A 15286-nucleotide genomic window follows, 5' to 3' on the forward strand; every position below is an offset into this window, starting at 1 on the left:
AGCGTTTAATTTCTCAGGTGAATGGCGCCTTCTTGTGTGTTTGCTCGCTTCGACGCGGCTTTGCAAGGCAGCAGACATTGCCCCGTGCCGTGCCGTGAGTCTATATAAACAGCGTCGAGTGGCTCCACGACTGCTTCTTCACACCGCACAACACACTCTCTCTGACATACTTTTCTTTGTGCCACACTCTTTCGTTGACGGTTCGTCACTCACAATCTCTTTCTCTGTCTCTCGAAGTTACTCTGCAACACGGCGAGACGTCATCTACACTGTCACTTCCAAGCTCTTCAATCGTTGCACAATGAAGCCCGCTGCTTTCTTCGTCGTCGTTGGCCAGATGGCGCTCGCTTTCGCTGCTGTCAATGAGACTAGGTGAGATGCTTCAAGCTGGCGCATAGTGTACTTCTCGCGGCGGCGAGCTCGCCGCGAAATATGCGCCCGTCGTTCCCTCGACAACGCCTTCATCGAGCACCCCACTGACCGCCTCTCCAGCGCCACCGACGAGACCTCCGCCTGTGTCACTACCACCATCTTCACCACGAAGACAGTGACGGTCACTAAGGCCCAGGTAGGCAACCCCCTGTTCACACCACGCACCCCGCTGATCCACCCACAGGGCTCCTCCAACAGCATCCTGCTCCCCTCGTCCACCGGCCCAGCCTCCCAGCCCCCGGCCCACTCCACCTCAGCAGAGCCCGTACTCCCCACCTCTGCGCCTGTGGCCCCCAACGTGACCGCCTCGGAGCCCACCTCGGAGCCGCCCGTCGTCATCACCTCAACTTTTCTCTCGTACGTACTTACCTCTTTTCATGTTGACAGAAGAAGAGAAACAGTAGATTGACCGCATTCACAGGCCCGCCCCGGTCGCCCCGTATTCAACAACCAACGGCACCTGGTCCGTGGCTCCCTCTCACACCGCGCCGCACTCGTCTGGCACGGGCGTCGCGACCACGGGCACCGCGTCTGCTACACCGCCGCAGTTCACCGCCGGCGTGGGCAAGATGGCTTTCAGCAGGTTCGCCCTGGGCTTGGTGGTCGTTGGCGGTACGTTCCTCTCTTTGTAGAGCACCTACGGCGGAGCAAAGTTGATTACCTGCATCCTGCTAGGCACGTCTTGGCTACGGTGGCAAGTATCATGAACATGGATGGAACGGCAAGCGTTCACGGCGGTAGGATAGACGCATTGTATCCCTGTGCTGGCCCTTCGAGGGTCTCGTGATGCATTACGAAAGGAACGAACGGTGCGGAGTGTGGTTTGAATTTCCTTTCTTTCGGAGCAGGACAGATACCCTTTCACCGTGCTTGGCTCTCTTATTGGGCTACCTACCTCGAAGTAATGTCTATCTCTTACAAATCGCGTCGTTGCGAAAAGCCTGTGATATAATATCTGTGCACGTCAACCTTACGTACGTGCCTCCCGAAATCCCAAAGGAGCTAGTGCTTCTCTTCCAGCTGAAGTCCTCGAAAACACACACACACTGCCGTAAGCGCAGACCCGCATGTTGTTGAAACCGGTGCCGAATTATGCTCTCGCGCTATTATAGTTACCAATGTCTTACGACGCGGCGGCGATATCCCATCGTGCGGCTAAGCGCCACCTTCCTCCTCGGATCTGGAACCTTCTCCGCGGAAGCCCAGCGTCTCGAACATTCCAACGAGAGAATCGACGAGAATACTTGCGGCGAATAATAGGCCAAAAGCGTCGCCGTCACGAACGCTCGAGGTGATCGTGATCGGTGTTTCGAGAGACCTCATTCGCTCGGCACTGCGTCCCACTGCCTCGATCTGTAATTCCTTGTTTTAGCTTCGCCATCATCGCAGGGTCAATATACTCACAAATCCCATGCACCCCTCCTAAACCCGATCATGTGTTTTCGCTTTACACTTCCTGTACATCGATTCGCGCATCGACGTTCCTCGACTAATCGCTGATGGACTACGGGCACATCCAGGGTAGACCCTTAGCTCCACGTCCTCTCGGCCCGCCCCCACTACTCGAACCTCCACCAGACGAGAATAAGAAGAGGAAGCGCGCAGCCATTGCTTGCAAGCCATGTCGTGAACGAAAATCGGCGGTATGTTCACAATATCTCCAGCTCCTGCTATGATCTCTTGCCTGATGCGCGTCTGTTCAGTGCAATAGCGTCCGCCCTGTGTGTGCTGCCTGCGAAGCCCGCCAGACAGAATGCTACTACCTCACCAAGGACGAATCCGAGACGAGGCTGCAAGCCCTCAGACGCGAAAACAAGACGCTCAACGAGCTGATCGACCATCTTCGTACCATGCCGGATGACGAGGCCCATGCTGTCCTGCAGTTGCTGAGGAACTCGGCGAACCCGCAGTCTATCTTGAAGAACATCCGAGACGGGAACCTCTCGATGGTGCAGCCCTCGCAAAGGGAGACTGCGCTCGCCGCTTTGCCTCTCGTTCACTCGGAAACGGAGTTTAAGCTCATGGTCGACCATTCAATGGCTTATCCTGCCCTAGATCTGACGCGAAGCGCGATTCTAGCAAAAACCACTCTCCTAGAATCCACGAGGATGTTGGCACACGACCTCCCTCCCGAGCAAGCGGCGTCCGGCATCTTTGCTGCGTCCTCTGCAGGCCCATCCGAATTGGGTGATAATCCGGAAGACCTTCTCCGTGCTCAGGCTGAGCCGAATATCGAGACCGATGGAGAATTTCCGCAAAGCATAGACCCGCTCTTAGACGATTTGAGGATAAAATACTGGACCACAGTCGAGGTGACTGATGACTTCGCCGCGAGCGCAATCTCCATGTACTTGGAGAACGATCATCCTACGTTAGGCTTGTTCGATGCTCGGCTGTTTGTGAAAGATCTGATCGAGCGTAAGCACGAATGCTGTTCTTCATTTCTTGTCACCTCTCTGCTAGCATTTGCGTCTGTGCGTAGGATAACTGTAGCTGCTATAAGCGGCCTCGCTGACTAGTGCTAGCAAGCGTACTCATCGAAGGAACCCGATGCGGCCTCCAAAAGCTTCGAATTTGAGAAAGAGGCAGAAATGCTTTGGCGTGCAGAAAAGCAGGACTCCATACTGACGATTGCCGGTCTTTCGCTCCTGTTCTTGTCTCATGGCGGTCATGGCTCGGGTAGAGAATTTGAAATACTGCACGAAGCTTCCAATATGGCTAAGCGCCTGAATCTGTTTGGCGTGAAGAACGTACTCGATGATGCGCAAATCTCGTTGCTATCTCCTGTGGCTCAGCGGGCACTGGCGCATACTACCTGGGGGGTGTTCAATCTACACATGTGAGCTGTCAGCGAGCCCGTTTCAATCCTCAAGCGCCTTACTTACATGACATAGCTTACAAGCGCAGTTCTACCTCACTCTGTCAACGCAATACGAGCCAAGGGTTTCGATACCGAAGCCACCTGACGACAATGACTTGGAGGACTTCGCGAGCCTCAAGATCCTTCGCAGCCACGATGCAGGGCTTGTGTTTTACCAGTTGTGTAAGTTGTCGGTTCACGCTTCCGGGATATTTTTGGTTGTGCGAGATACAACTGGCTCCAAAACACCGCCGCCACTAGCCTTTGCCATGCAGCAGTACAATCGACTGCTTGAATTTGTAGATAGCTTGCCAAATGGCATGCGGAGAAGTGCAGGCGCGGACTACGCTCCAGTGCTTGACTTCCAGTGAGTGTTGATCGTGTAATGTTGCTGGCTCCTCCTGACACATCGTTAGCATAGTCCTCCACACCCTCATCACGGACCTTTTCCGGCCCTTCATCACTCGCGAGAGAGATGACGGCTTCCGCGAATTCTACCAGAAGCAAAGCTCGCCTGAAGCCATCTTCGCTTCGTCTGTGCACCGTAAGCTTCCTCTCCTCAATCGCAGATCCACCACTAAAGCCCCCAGAACTCAAGGGCATAATTGTCGAATACACTTCCCAACACCCCTCCGCTGCCCACCATCTTTACTGGCAGACGGCTCTCCTATACGTCTTCAACACCATTGTGAAAGACCAGTCAGACCCACAGTGGCGCTTCTATTTCTGGCTATGCATGCACTGCTACTCCAAGCTCTTCATCTGTTACGCCGCCGTCGAAGATTATGTGCAGTCGCTCCTCGCCATCGCCGTCCGCTACGGCGCCATCTCCCGCAAAGACGCAACGCGGGTGATGCAAGAAGGGTTCTACAAAGACGGCAAGGCGAAGCGGGTGCGGTCGCGGCGGGAAGGACAGCTGCAGGCGCAGCGAAGCACGTACAAGCTCGACTTGGATCTTGCGGTGCGGGACCGGGATGCGGCAGACGTCAGCGCGCTGATTGCGCGGTTCGAGGACATGGATATGTTTGAGGAGTTCACTCGCATCGATGAGTCGGAGGAGAGCGAGGGCGCGAATGATTTTCAAAAATGAAGCGTGGGCAGCCACGCCCAGTTGCTACGTGAGGCAGGGCAAGGCGAACTGATGTCATACGCCTTAGTCAGCGGATCGAATCAGAGGAATCTCGATCTGCGTGCCCATCGCAGTCTGCATCCCGCGCCCACAGCTCTATGCGGTATCATTGTCGGTACAGATCGCGATCGAGACGATCGTAGAAACTGGCACATTTGGCTGGATATTTTGCATTTTTGGATATATACGTTAGGCAGGCGGCATGCGCGGCGCCGGCCCGTAACTACACCATCTCAACGCCCTCTCGTCGCGCATCGACGGTGGTTCTGGGCCGATCCATCAGCTATCTATGTATGAATTTGGTGAGCCAGCGGGACGAAGTTCTGCGAGCTAGGATTTGTCTCTAGAATTGTCCTGCGAACCGACGCCCTCTCACAGTGTCCCGAGCTAATGTTCCCGTTGACGCATGACAGCCGAGTACCCGCAACAGGCGAAGTGTGTACACACACTGGTTCGATTCGTGAAAGTAGCGATGGAGCGCAATGAGGTGGCGAGCTTTAAAGGGAATAAATTCCTATGCCTATCTATAACAATCGCCCTATCACAAGCATGCCGATTGTGCTTCAAGGGTACCCGCCTGAATACCAATTGATTTCTTTCATACTCGAGCTCCTCGGACGTCTCCACCATCTCGATCTAGGATAATCGCAAGCCCATAGGCGCACTCATTGGTTACCGCCAACTGCTGCGCCCATCGAGACCGGGATCATAGTCCCCGTACTCATCTACGCCCCAGGTTCGCCCCCACCTCTTCCCGCCGCCTCTCTCAAATCTAACGAGCCACGGTTTCCCCCTCGCTCGACTGTTTTACTCCTCTCCCATGACCGCCTTCTCATATTTCATCTCGTCATTATCATATGCACATCCGCCCGGTACGAACCTCTTGTTTACGCGCCGCAGATACAAAAAGAAATCTTTTAGTCCCTCCAGCCTTCTCAGCGGGTGGAGCACCCTGTCGTAGACCTTGCCATCAGGAGCCACCCGCGTTAGCCAGTAGAAATGATTATTCTCTATCGAGTCCTTAATTTTGATGCCCCCTCGGAGGTCTAAGACGAGCGTGAGTTGCGGGAGAACCATGGCTTGGGCCATCATCTCAACGGTGTCGAGATAGTCAAGGTAGGCAGACTTGGATGCCGTGGTGTAATTCTTAAATTGTGGTAGGATCCACTCCAGATACCGGATATTCCTCAGAGCGTTCCGTGCGAGGGAGGAAAGGAATAGTGACAACTCTAGGCGCGGCATAGGCGTGACAATTCGCTCGGGGTCGAATTCTAATTGGTCTGGATGCCAGAGTGCGAACAAGTTGCATGGTGGAATGACAAAAAATCGGTTGCGCTGGAAGAGGACGGAAACTGCGTCCTGAGAGACTTGCTTGCTGACTAGGAGGAGGGGATGTACGCCAGTTCTTGGTTGCGCAAGGAGGCTGGACGAGTACGCAGAGTGTTTGCAGTGGAATATACACTCGCAGAAACCGGCGGGGGTCAGGTTGCAGCGGGTAAAGCGCGAGGATTTCTTGCAACAGTGGCTCGCACCGAATTTATAATCCGCCACGTATGGTTGCAGGTCAATTGCGTCCATCTCATCTCTGCTACAGTCCGGCAAATGCATGCCTGAATCGATGGTGTCTCGGTCCAGTTCATGTTCGCAGCTGCAGTAGGGGCTGGGCATTTTCCAGAGACTTGGTAGAGGTGCTTTCCATCCTATGGCACGATCATAGACTAGGTCAGAGTACTCCAATATCCTCCACCTGATCTCAATCGGCAGTTCAAGATACCTGAACGGTTTCATGGTCCGGACAGAGGATGTCAGGCACTTGGCAGTCTCCTGAGCAATCGTCTTCAGCTCCGGGATTTTGTCTTTGTTGAGCCAGAGCCCGCAATTCTTGAGCGTCGGGAGCTGATCGAGTGGCTTTAGGATAGATCTCGCGGTCTGAGCATCCTCGGCATTGACTATGAGATACAGCGTGAGATGATTGGGACGAATGTTATCAGCCAGCCGCTGTACCAGTTTCTCCCATTCTTTCATTCCATTCCATTCCTTCCATACCGAGTGTAGAGCTTTAGTGGCAGGAGCTTCTCAGTTCTCTCCCAATGGTCGCCACCAACGATAGACTCGACAGGCTCTCCATCGAGGCGTACTGTGAGTGTACCCATATGGTACAAAAGACCCTTGGGGATGTTGAACAATGGCGCAAACCCGTATGGGCTACTAAGACAGACCCGAAAATGATTCAAACTGAAGATAACCTTGAATGGTTCTGGAGCTTGTTTACTGGTCCCGTTCCAACCATTGAGCCAGGAGGTGATGAACAGGGCTCCACGGCAACTGTCTTCCACGCATTGGGGTTCGTGAGGAGTGCCACTCGCTGCCATATATTGGTCCCATTCGCAAGTCCAATATTCCGCGAGGGTGTGGTAGTCTTCGCAACGAGTGATCTCGAAATCTCCATTGTGGAAACAAGAGACGTCCTCCACAATCTCTTCGTCTGGATATGTACCTTGTGGGAACACAACTAGATCGTTGTAGTTGAGATCAACGGTGGTGCCTGACATGCCCAAGTATTCATAGATAAGGCTTCGCGCCGTTGAAGGCAAATCATAGAATCCGAGCGGCCTTACCATGGCGGCGGTTGCATGGTCGCAAAGAGTTCACAGTGTTTGTTGAGGAGCAGAAGAGAGGAAGGCAGGCACGTACGAGGTAGGTCGCACAGCTTGGCATGCACGCTAATCTACTTTAAGACAACCACTCATATCCAAACAGGACCATTCTGTCTCAAAGTGCAACGCATATCTACAATCTTCCCTTGGGCTGCGCGTCTACGTTCACAGGTAGTCATGCCACATTCTTTTCGAGCCACTCTTCCCACTGCTCCTTCGTCCAGCTACTCGAGATGTCGTTGATTACAACACCATCAAACACAGCCGTCTATGATAAGTCAGTACATGTGTTGATGAGGTTGCATATGCGGATGCAGTCGCGCAAAAACAAAAGTGATCCGACTCACCGGCGTAACATGCACCCCCACCAACCGATTCGCCTTTACCTGCACCTTCACCGCATCTGTAACCCCATTCCCACTATTCAAACTCCCATCCTCCCCCGGCTTATCCGAAATCTTCAGCATATCAAACACCTTCCCCTCATCCACACCCACCTCCCCCGCAATCTTAGCCAGCCGCTTGTACGTCTCATTACGCGTCTCATTCACCACGCTTACATCGAAGAACTCCTTCTGCTGCTCAAACAGCTTCTCCGAAAACGCGTAGAACTTTTCGGGAGACAACTTGAGCACGGCGTACCCGGCTTCGTGGGTCAGCGTGGAGGAGGGATGCCACGGCTGGATCTGCTGCCGGAAAATGGTCACCACACGGTCGCCGTACTTCTGGAGGAGCGCGTCGCGGAGGGGCGACGAGTAGACTGTTTTGAAGAGCTTCGCACTGAAGGGGCAGACATAGTCGAGGTCTGGATCGGGTGGGCGTTAGCGGAAGGGGGCCGTCGAGCGCTTGGTGAGAACTTACACAGCTCCAGGGTGTGCACGGCTTTAGGCTGGATGGAGCTGGAAGCCAACTTCTGGCCTGCGAAACGTGGTGCGAGTGCCATGGTCGTTGTGTAGTCGAGACGATATGGTAGAGGTAAGCTGAAGGGCAAGTAAGTTGTATATGTAAGTATAATTGCGCAATAAAGAGCTCCGATGGTAAGAGTGCTGACGGAACTTTAAACGTTGGAGGGGTAGCTTCGCAAGCGGGGACTAAGGGTCAATGACGGCAGCGGGGTTCACATTCACGTGCTTAAGTATGCGTGAACTGCATGGACTACTAAACGATGACGAGTGAATACCAGCAGATTCGACCTTTTATCGTTTGGCAATTCGTAGTTGACCTTTAATTGAGCATCTTGATTCATCATGAGCGATAACGACAAGTTATTAATTTTTAATATATTCCAGTAGCGGTATCAATCATCGATACCAGAATGAGTATGCTGCATACCCTTACCCTTTAGTAATGCTATCCCACACATCCTAGCGTTATACACGCACCCACAGACAAACCTCACCCCCCACCAACCACCTTTTCCAATCTCTCACAGAGCAGGACAAGAACAGCATCGATCGAACGCAAGCGAGGACGGCGAACCTAAGAAGCAGCTGCAGGAAGATACTATCCTCCCTTCAAGCTAACCCCCTTGACCCTCTTAGCTAAGTTACTTGATTCGGAGTCGGAGCCATGCGATGACCTCCGCCCGAGGACGCGTTTCGGGGGGCGCTCACCAGCTTCCTTAAGGATTGTCAATAGCGTTGCCCAGCCGCCAGAGTGCTGCAGCTGTAGCCCATCCGACAGATCGTGCCCTGAGGCTACTTTGGCCAAAAGCGCTTCTTCGTCCTAGTGGAGTCATTGTTAGCCGTCAGGATATGGCCGAAGGGGGTTGGGTTATACTTTTGCGAGGATGCCTATGCCATGGAGGAAGGTGAGAAGGTGGAAATTTGAAACGGCCTTAAGTCCACTGGTGGTGTTGAGGGCCACCCCGTTTGCTTTCGCGTTGAGGGCCTTTGATAAGGATCCAAACTCTTGAGCCTCGCCCATAGCTTCCCGGTTCTCAATAGGGAACTTGGGGCCTGTGAAGAGAGGATTGGGTTGGTTAGGGAAACCGTGTGTTAGAGTGACGAGCAGGTAGTCGACAGGGAAAGCAGGTTTCGCGTTTTCCTGCACGTTTGCTCCATATTCGTTCTTCTTTCGGTAGAATACCTCCGGGATGTATCTTGCACGATTGAGCGCATCGTTGTCGTCTTCCGACTGAACAAGCATGACTGATGGCTCTGCAGATGGCTCAATGATGTCCGCTCTGACCATCTCGACTGCTGAGTTTGATGCTTGGTATGCTGCGATACCAATCTGACCTTCCGCATCGCCGCTCACCACGCAAGTTACGAAGTTCGAGCCGAACTTGCCCGTCTCGCTCCATTTGGTAGGTCGCGGATATTTCGCCTGGTAACGTGCCGAGAAGACGATTTCAAGTGACGATAGGAAGTAGGAGTCAATATGTCGCTTGCATATCACAGTACCGTCGCCTTCCCCGGCGTCAATCAGATCAGTGAATATGACGCCCACTCTCTGCAGCCCGCATTGATGTGCCAGCTCGTCAACATCTTTCTCGTTGTCCCACTCGCCCAATGAGATTCCATCGGCTTCGTTGACTTGTGGTGGTTCGTAGATGGCCTCGACAACAGCCTTCGTTCCCAGCGGTACCTCCGGGTACTCCTCGTACCGGCCGTACAGAAAACCTAACCGCTGGCAACCAGTCGTCCTCCAGAAATTGAGCAGATCGTTCACAAGATCAAAGGATGCGAACTCGACGTGATCCACCATGCGAAATTCCTGCGGCTGGAGCGAGATAGCACTGGGCTGACACTTTGTGCAAATACCCTCGGGAAACGGCTTATGGCCCGACGGACAGTCTGGTCGAACGCGGTAATACGGCTCGGTCAGCGGAGGCATATACGATGTCCCACTCTCTGGCTTGTTCTTTCCCGCGTTGATCTTCCGGAGGTACGAATGGAACGAGAGATGCTTGATCTTCTTATCCGCTAGATACTCCAGCGCATACGGCTCCAGCGGCATGCAATAGTCGCACATGCCCTTGGGTCCATGCCGACACATCTTGTGGTCCAGTTTCCGCGCTATCTTGCCGTCGAGCTTGTCTAACCTGTCATCGAGCGGCGACTGTTTGACCACCTCCCACGGATTCTTGATCAGCTGTGTAGGCGAGCCGAGAGGCACGGAGGGCACTTCTGAGGAATCGACGGGCTTGCCGTTGAGGCGGGCGACGCCGGTGGGCGCGTCGGAGTGGCCATTCGAGACGGTCGTCTGCTCGTCAAAGTTGAGGAAGAGCTGGTCGCCATGTCTGGGAGGATGTTAGCTTTGAGGCGAAGTGCGGCAAGCTATCTCCTACTTGAGACCGACTTGGTTGAAGGTAATGCCCCTCAGCGTGCTTAGCTTGCGGGCATCGCCACCGTGCGGTTTGTTGCTGACGGTGATGCTCGAGAGGTCGACATTAGAAGGTAGCTTCTCCGCGATCTGGGGGAGGATGTCGGGAAACGCGGTCGCGGCATCGACCGTGAGCCGGAACTGGCCCTCTTTACTGACGAACCGGAGAATCATGGTGCATCTACTGCGTTGAGCGCTGAGACAGTGTAGTTGTACGTGCAGATAAGCGGCGGTGCATAGAACAGACGCAGCGACGCGTTGGCAGGTGAGAGAGAAAGGCAGCAGGCAGCTGCGGCGGCGTGTTGGTGAATGCTTGTATGCTAGGTAAAGGTGAACGGGCCGTGGAAGGCCGCCGAATGATGACGCGCGCAGCGAATTGCAGGGATGCGCTTGCTAGAGAGTTTCGGCGGGGACGGGCAAGAAAGGACAGATATTCTCCACAAAGCCGGAGTCCAACGTGTCGCGCGCGCAGCAGGCACAACCACCACGGTTTCCACTTTCTCTACCGCCGCCCGCTCATGCCACTGCCGCTCATTTGAACGCTCCCTCGTTGCGTCTCGACCTGCATCACCCCAGCCTTGAGCTACTTGATCAACACCGCGCCCGCTTGCGCCCAACGCACACCCATCCCGCCTGCGCACCACCGCAGCCATGTGGCCCTTCGACGCTGTCGACTGGGTGATGCTCAGCATCCCCCTCGCATACCTCGGAATCCTCACCGGCTCGCTCTACACCTTCAGCAGCATCTACCGCAAGCGCAAAGCTTATCACGCCGCCTCGCTCGAGCCCTGGTTCCCGCCGCACCTCCAGCGCAACGTCTACCTCTCGCTGCTCCACCAAGAAGACCCCAAGGTGCCCGACTCCATCCTCAAGGCTGCGCTCCTGCGCCGTGCCACCGAGGACATCTCCCGCATCATCCAGGTCAGGAGCCAGAAGCAGGCGCTGCAGGTGTTGCTGCAGCGGGGCAGCGTGGGCGACGACCTCTGGCAGCGGTTCCAGCGTGCTGAGAAGGAGATCGAGGAGGAGCTGAGGGATGTTGTGCAAGAGGTACGTCCCTTTTGCCCCAGTCCCGCACTCCAAAGCAGCTAATAGTTCCTAGGCAAACGCCTTCGCACCCAACTGGGGCCAGTCCATCTTCCAGTCCGCATCCGAGCTCTCGCAGAACCATATGCTCCGCGAGCGCCTCAACGAGATACTTGCCACCGCCGACTCCGAACGGCAATGGTGGGACCAGCGCCGGTCAGAGATCCAGTCCGAGCTGCTGGGCGAGCTAGATGCAGACAAGACCAAGAGCCCAACCGAGGGCAGTGTGGCAGGCAGTGTCACGGGCAGTGTTAGAGGTGCGAAAACTGCCAGTGATGACGACGCGGTGCTGGTAGAGAGCGGAGGTCCTGCGGAGAAGACAGGCAAAGGGAAGAAGAAGGGCAAGAAATGAGCTGTTGGGCTGGAAGATGTGACCAAGTGGGGCCTCTGAGGTCTGTAGGGGGAGTAGATGCTTGAGGATCGGTAGATACGAGGGTCTCGATTATTCGATTTTGCATTGCCGGCGTTGAGGTGTTGCGGCATTGGATTCGGCACGATCCAGGAGGCGCTTTAGATACTCAATCCTTGAATGATTAACTTCGTTCCACCACTCGCATAACATTGGATCCCCTTCACGAGTATATTTTCACAGCTCATCCGCTTTGGATCATTTACTTGGTCAAATTGCAATGCTATAACGCCACAAACCCACTTGGACCCAAACAGCCACTATGATACACGCTGTCGCGCTGACAATAGAAAATCTTGTCGTACACCGGATATACAATCCCCCACAATCCCCCAGTCATCTCTTCTATCTATTCATTGATGCCTTTTACTTCCTCACCGGGCCGCTGACACCAGCACCAATGACGCTAGGCAGCTCCTCGCTGCCCACCGAGTACAACAGACCTATCCCGCCAGAAATAAGGAAAGCAAAGAGAATACCGCTAGAAACGAACAGCCAGAACGGAATAGAGACATCCTTCTTCTGGCAAGCCGGTCCGCCCCAGTAAGTGGTCTTCTTGTGCGCCTCCATGCCGGTATCGCCCCTGTCCACAACGGTAGGCTTGCACATGCAGCCGTAGCAATCCGCGCGCTCTCCCTTCTTGCCCTTGTGGAGAACTCCGCAGGAGCCGTGGCCGGAGCATCCATGCGTGGCCTTTGTGCAGGCGTCTTCTGTCGCAAAGCAGCGAGGGAGAATGCCAAGAGGCGCGGTGGTGTCGTTCCCTTCGGCCATCGCAATGACCGGGAAATCCTCCATGTCACTGGGGAGCTCGGGGTTAGGTGACGTAGCAGGCTCAGCACTGGCTAGAGACATGATGGTTTCGGTGAGTTCGCGGCGAGCCTCTAGGGTGGCTCTTTGGTAGGTGCCATAGGGGTTCGTGGCACGCTTAACATTCGAAGCTGACGGCGGCATGACAACCAGTGTTACTGCAAACTGGTTTTCCTTGGGAGCGGCCATGAGCGCAGAAATCATGTCACCAAGCGCCTCAACGCTGGGCTTGGCCATCTTGTCCTTGCTCTTGAGATCGATGTGAAGAACCGTGAGGTAGTCGTTGAAGAGTTCGGGCTGTCGGAGCTCGGACAACTGGCGGTCGATGAACTGGTTTGAGTGGTATGTTGCGCCGGTGGGGTCCAACTTTTGAGGGAGCGACTGGGCTTGCAGGATCATATCTTCAATCAGGTGCTTGTTATCCGACGCGGACGGGGGGTTCGCTATCGTGAGGCTGGACGACCACATCTTGGGGTCCTTGATCATGGCTGGAACGAATGTCAGTTCTTGCAAGTATTAAGCCTACGATGTGCATACCCTCAGCATCTTCCACGCCTTCTATCCACACAAGGGCGTGCGCGTGCGCCCGGTCTGCATCGTCCCCGCCAAATAACTTCTGATGCCTGCCTCCGAAGGCATTGATCTGCTTGAGGCTCTCTTCGCTGCGCGTCTGCTCGATCGTATGGAAGCGCGACAGGCCCAGCCGCTGGGCGAGGATTAATCGAGCTGTGGTGGCATCAATGGTCGTGGCTGCCTGTGGCGAGGTTCTGGGCACAGGGTCGAATATGTAGACACTGCCTGATTGCGCAGCGAATGCGGCACAGTACAGTGAGGACGTGATGAAGCCCCAGGAAAGCTTCATGGTGGCGGGCGTGATGGAAGTGGACGTGCTGGAGCTTGCGGAGTGAGAGCCAGACGTCAGTACCTCGTAGTCGAGGAAGCTACGACCCTCGTCTGCGGGACTTGCCAAGCATTTCGTTCCGACTGTACGACATATAGACTATCTGCGCCTACAGTTACTCTGCAAACCACCACAGCTTCTCACCATCACTTCTGCACTCATCTGCACCTTTTCTATGCCCTATCACGACTAACCCCACTCCATGTTCGCTCGCGACAGCACCCCCAGCCAACTGCGGTAGTCTTGCCTGCCCGACGTCGCCCCCGCCGCCCATGTTCAAGCCGCAAGTCTTCCGGCGGAGCTTTTCACTTTTCAGGCGCGCTCCGACGCCTGCAATCGTCAAATCAGCCTCCCAAGATGGAAACGAAGCGATAAGAATACAGAGAGTCCGCATACAAAGGCGCGTCTTTACCACGTCGTGAGTAAATTCGTGAGCTTCACCTGCGTTGGTCTGACTTTACCCAGGCGTCTGGCGGGCTCCATTGTGGTTGCTGCAGGTACCTGGAAATTTCTCGACTGGTTGAACGAGGAAATAGAAGATGAAGAAGAATTGGAGGAGCATCGTCGCGCGCGACGGCCACCTATTCCCGCACAGGAAGCGAACGACAATGGCGGACGCGAAATAACCGACGAAGAGGAGGCCGAATGGGAAGAGCAGGATGACGAAGAAGAGGAGGAAGAGGACGGTCTGCTGTTCTTCCCTACAGGATTCTCCCGACCCAGACCAAGAAGCTACTACAGAGGTTCCGACCCAGAATGGCAGACATTCGTTCGACTAGCACAAGATCGGCCGCGAGTGGAAAAGATCAGAGGCGAGTTGGTTACAATGGTGCGAGATTTGGCCTCGAGAAACCCCAAGTTCACCTTTCTTCTCGGCAAGATCGACACTACCAAGGGCTCGATCTGGATCGAGGTCAAGTTTCCCGACGGGCCACCTTTGGAATACGAGCGCCCGGGCATCGTACTCACGGAAGACCTCACTTTCCGGAAAGGCGCACAATTGGTTGATCCGATACATCACAGAAAACTAACAAATGTGCTTATGCCGACAGCTGTGGCTAATTCAGTGTACGCCGATGTGAAGAGGAGGTTGTACGGTCAATGGCTGGATTTTAGAAAGTACGCAGGTTTTCAAGTAAAGCAATCGCCGGTAGAGAACATGTTCAAAGGACTGTCTCCCCCTCCCGGGACGGCAACTTCCGCAACGCAACCGCCCGTTGGTCCATCCACGCCAGGTGCGCCTGCGGCAACAGACGCTGAGAAGCAGGCCCAACCTATAGCGCCATCCACCCCCACGAATCCGGCTCTCGAGAAGCTGGGGTTAACGCTCCCGGATCCTGGACAAGCCCCAACCATGAACCTCGCCTACTTCCGCTTGATGTTGATGAAGAACCGCAAACCCATGCCCGTCGAGCCACCACGCGGGACGTTTGTCGTTACCGGCCTAGTCGAGCTCATCGGCGACAAAGCCAAGATGACCCTGGACATAACCGCATGTTACGACCCGAACATGGCGAAATACGTTATGCTGAACACGCGGATTCGTAGTATGACGAAGTACAAGCAGCAACCGAGGGGTGGTCCGTAAGCGCAGGCGAGTGTACGATTACAGATTGAGGTCTACGAATGATTGCATTAGCGGTATCTGGCGTTGGGGCCAGCATTGCGCACGAGTATCATC

At 54.7% G+C, this 15286-nt stretch overlaps 8 protein-coding genes across 8 annotated transcripts; 4 read left to right on the forward strand and 4 right to left on the reverse strand.

Moving 5' to 3' along the window:
* The first annotated feature begins 232 nt into the window (after positions 1-232).
* CC84DRAFT_1162661 (uncharacterized protein) lies at positions 233-1374 on the forward strand. The gene is made up of 4 exons (XM_018178053.1): positions 233-372; positions 493-568; positions 617-789; positions 854-1374. The coding sequence occupies exons 1-4, from the start codon at positions 302-304 to the stop codon at positions 1062-1064; spliced, it is 531 nt and encodes a 176-aa protein (XP_018039185.1). The 5' UTR covers positions 233-301; the 3' UTR covers positions 1065-1374.
* Positions 1375-1829: 455 nt separating this feature from the next.
* Positions 1830-4781, forward strand: CC84DRAFT_589048 (uncharacterized protein). The gene is made up of 6 exons (XM_018186796.1): positions 1830-2075; positions 2136-2906; positions 2958-3271; positions 3327-3659; positions 3709-3836; positions 3883-4781. The coding sequence occupies exons 1-6, from the start codon at positions 1932-1934 to the stop codon at positions 4380-4382; spliced, it is 2190 nt and encodes a 729-aa protein (XP_018039186.1). The 5' UTR covers positions 1830-1931; the 3' UTR covers positions 4383-4781.
* A 286-nt stretch (positions 4782-5067) lies between these two features.
* Positions 5068-6849, reverse strand: CC84DRAFT_591855 (uncharacterized protein). Its single transcript, XM_018186800.1, has one exon. It carries the CDS (start codon positions 6444-6446, stop codon positions 5229-5231), a length of 1218 nt encoding a protein of 405 aa, XP_018039187.1. The 5' UTR covers positions 6447-6849; the 3' UTR covers positions 5068-5228.
* A 254-nt stretch (positions 6850-7103) lies between these two features.
* CC84DRAFT_1162667 (uncharacterized protein) lies at positions 7104-8138 on the reverse strand. The gene is made up of 3 exons (XM_018178054.1): positions 7940-8138; positions 7426-7883; positions 7104-7346 (listed from the first exon to the last, which is right to left on the reverse strand). Exons 1-3 carry the CDS (start codon positions 8019-8021, stop codon positions 7254-7256), a joined length of 633 nt encoding a protein of 210 aa, XP_018039188.1. The 5' UTR covers positions 8022-8138; the 3' UTR covers positions 7104-7253.
* Positions 8139-8399: 261 nt separating this feature from the next.
* On the reverse strand, positions 8400-10729 carry CC84DRAFT_1162668 (nuclear protein localization protein 4). The gene is made up of 4 exons (XM_018178055.1): positions 10371-10729; positions 8858-10322; positions 8692-8803; positions 8400-8605 (listed from the first exon to the last, which is right to left on the reverse strand). The coding sequence occupies exons 1-4, from the start codon at positions 10577-10579 to the stop codon at positions 8598-8600; spliced, it is 1794 nt and encodes a 597-aa protein (XP_018039189.1). The 5' UTR covers positions 10580-10729; the 3' UTR covers positions 8400-8597.
* Positions 10730-11056: 327 nt separating this feature from the next.
* Positions 11057-11840, forward strand: CC84DRAFT_1174242 (uncharacterized protein; the record flags this gene model as incomplete). The annotated part of the gene is made up of 2 exons (XM_018180085.1): positions 11057-11452; positions 11505-11840. 2 exons carry the CDS (start codon positions 11057-11059, stop codon positions 11838-11840), a joined length of 732 nt encoding a protein of 243 aa, XP_018039190.1.
* Positions 11841-12063: 223 nt separating this feature from the next.
* Positions 12064-13612, reverse strand: CC84DRAFT_1162670 (uncharacterized protein). Its single transcript, XM_018178056.1, has 2 exons — positions 13242-13612; positions 12064-13192 (listed from the first exon to the last, which is right to left on the reverse strand). Exons 1-2 carry the CDS (start codon positions 13564-13566, stop codon positions 12264-12266), a joined length of 1254 nt encoding a protein of 417 aa, XP_018039191.1. The 5' UTR covers positions 13567-13612; the 3' UTR covers positions 12064-12263.
* Positions 13613-13877: 265 nt separating this feature from the next.
* CC84DRAFT_1204083 (uncharacterized protein) lies at positions 13878-15193 on the forward strand (the record flags this gene model as incomplete). The annotated part of the gene is made up of 2 exons (XM_018181878.1): positions 13878-14023; positions 14071-15193. The coding sequence occupies 2 exons, from the start codon at positions 13878-13880 to the stop codon at positions 15191-15193; spliced, it is 1269 nt and encodes a 422-aa protein (XP_018039192.1).
* Positions 15194-15286: the final 93 nt, after the last annotated feature.

Source organism: Paraphaeosphaeria sporulosa, assembly GCF_001642045.1.
Source record: "Paraphaeosphaeria sporulosa strain AP3s5-JAC2a unplaced genomic scaffold CC84scaffold_3, whole genome shotgun sequence".
Classification (NCBI taxonomy): Eukaryota; Fungi; Ascomycota; class Dothideomycetes; order Pleosporales; family Didymosphaeriaceae; genus Paraphaeosphaeria; species Paraphaeosphaeria sporulosa.

Excerpts from the sequence above, each read along its gene's own strand:
- CC84DRAFT_1162661 (XM_018178053.1), top strand. The coding sequence starts at position 302 with ATGAAGCCCGCTGCTTTCTTCGTCGTCGTTGGCCAGATGGCGCTCGCT. Across the intron at positions 373-492 it reads GCTGCTGTCAATGAGACTAG|CGCCACCGACGAGACCTCCG; the intron begins GTGAGATGCTTC and ends CCGCCTCTCCAG. Across the intron at positions 790-853 it reads ATCACCTCAACTTTTCTCTC|GCCCGCCCCGGTCGCCCCGT; the intron begins GTACGTACTTAC and ends CCGCATTCACAG.
- CC84DRAFT_589048 (XM_018186796.1), top strand. The coding sequence starts at position 1,932 with ATGGACTACGGGCACATCCAGGGTAGACCCTTAGCTCCACGTCCTCTC. Across the intron at positions 2,907-2,957 it reads CTCTGCTAGCATTTGCGTCT|CAAGCGTACTCATCGAAGGA; the intron begins GTGCGTAGGATA and ends GACTAGTGCTAG. Across the intron at positions 3,272-3,326 it reads GGGGTGTTCAATCTACACAT|CTTACAAGCGCAGTTCTACC; the intron begins GTGAGCTGTCAG and ends TACATGACATAG.
- CC84DRAFT_591855 (XM_018186800.1), bottom strand. The coding sequence starts at position 6,446 with ATGAAAGAATGGGAGAAACTGGTACAGCGGCTGGCTGATAACATTCGT.
- CC84DRAFT_1162667 (XM_018178054.1), bottom strand. The coding sequence starts at position 8,021 with ATGGCACTCGCACCACGTTTCGCAGGCCAGAAGTTGGCTTCCAGCTCC. Across the intron at positions 7,884-7,939 it reads CGTGCACACCCTGGAGCTGT|ACCTCGACTATGTCTGCCCC; the intron begins GTAAGTTCTCAC and ends CACCCGATCCAG. Across the intron at positions 7,347-7,425 it reads TGGGGGTGCATGTTACGCCG|ACGGCTGTGTTTGATGGTGT; the intron begins GTGAGTCGGATC and ends GACTTATCATAG.
- CC84DRAFT_1162668 (XM_018178055.1), bottom strand. The coding sequence starts at position 10,579 with ATGATTCTCCGGTTCGTCAGTAAAGAGGGCCAGTTCCGGCTCACGGTC. Across the intron at positions 10,323-10,370 it reads TTCAACCAAGTCGGTCTCAA|ACATGGCGACCAGCTCTTCC; the intron begins GTAGGAGATAGC and ends ACATCCTCCCAG. Across the intron at positions 8,804-8,857 it reads GCATAGGCATCCTCGCAAAA|GACGAAGAAGCGCTTTTGGC; the intron begins GTATAACCCAAC and ends TGACTCCACTAG.
- CC84DRAFT_1162670 (XM_018178056.1), bottom strand. The coding sequence starts at position 13,566 with ATGAAGCTTTCCTGGGGCTTCATCACGTCCTCACTGTACTGTGCCGCA. Across the intron at positions 13,193-13,241 it reads AGGCGTGGAAGATGCTGAGG|CCATGATCAAGGACCCCAAG; the intron begins GTATGCACATCG and ends CATTCGTTCCAG.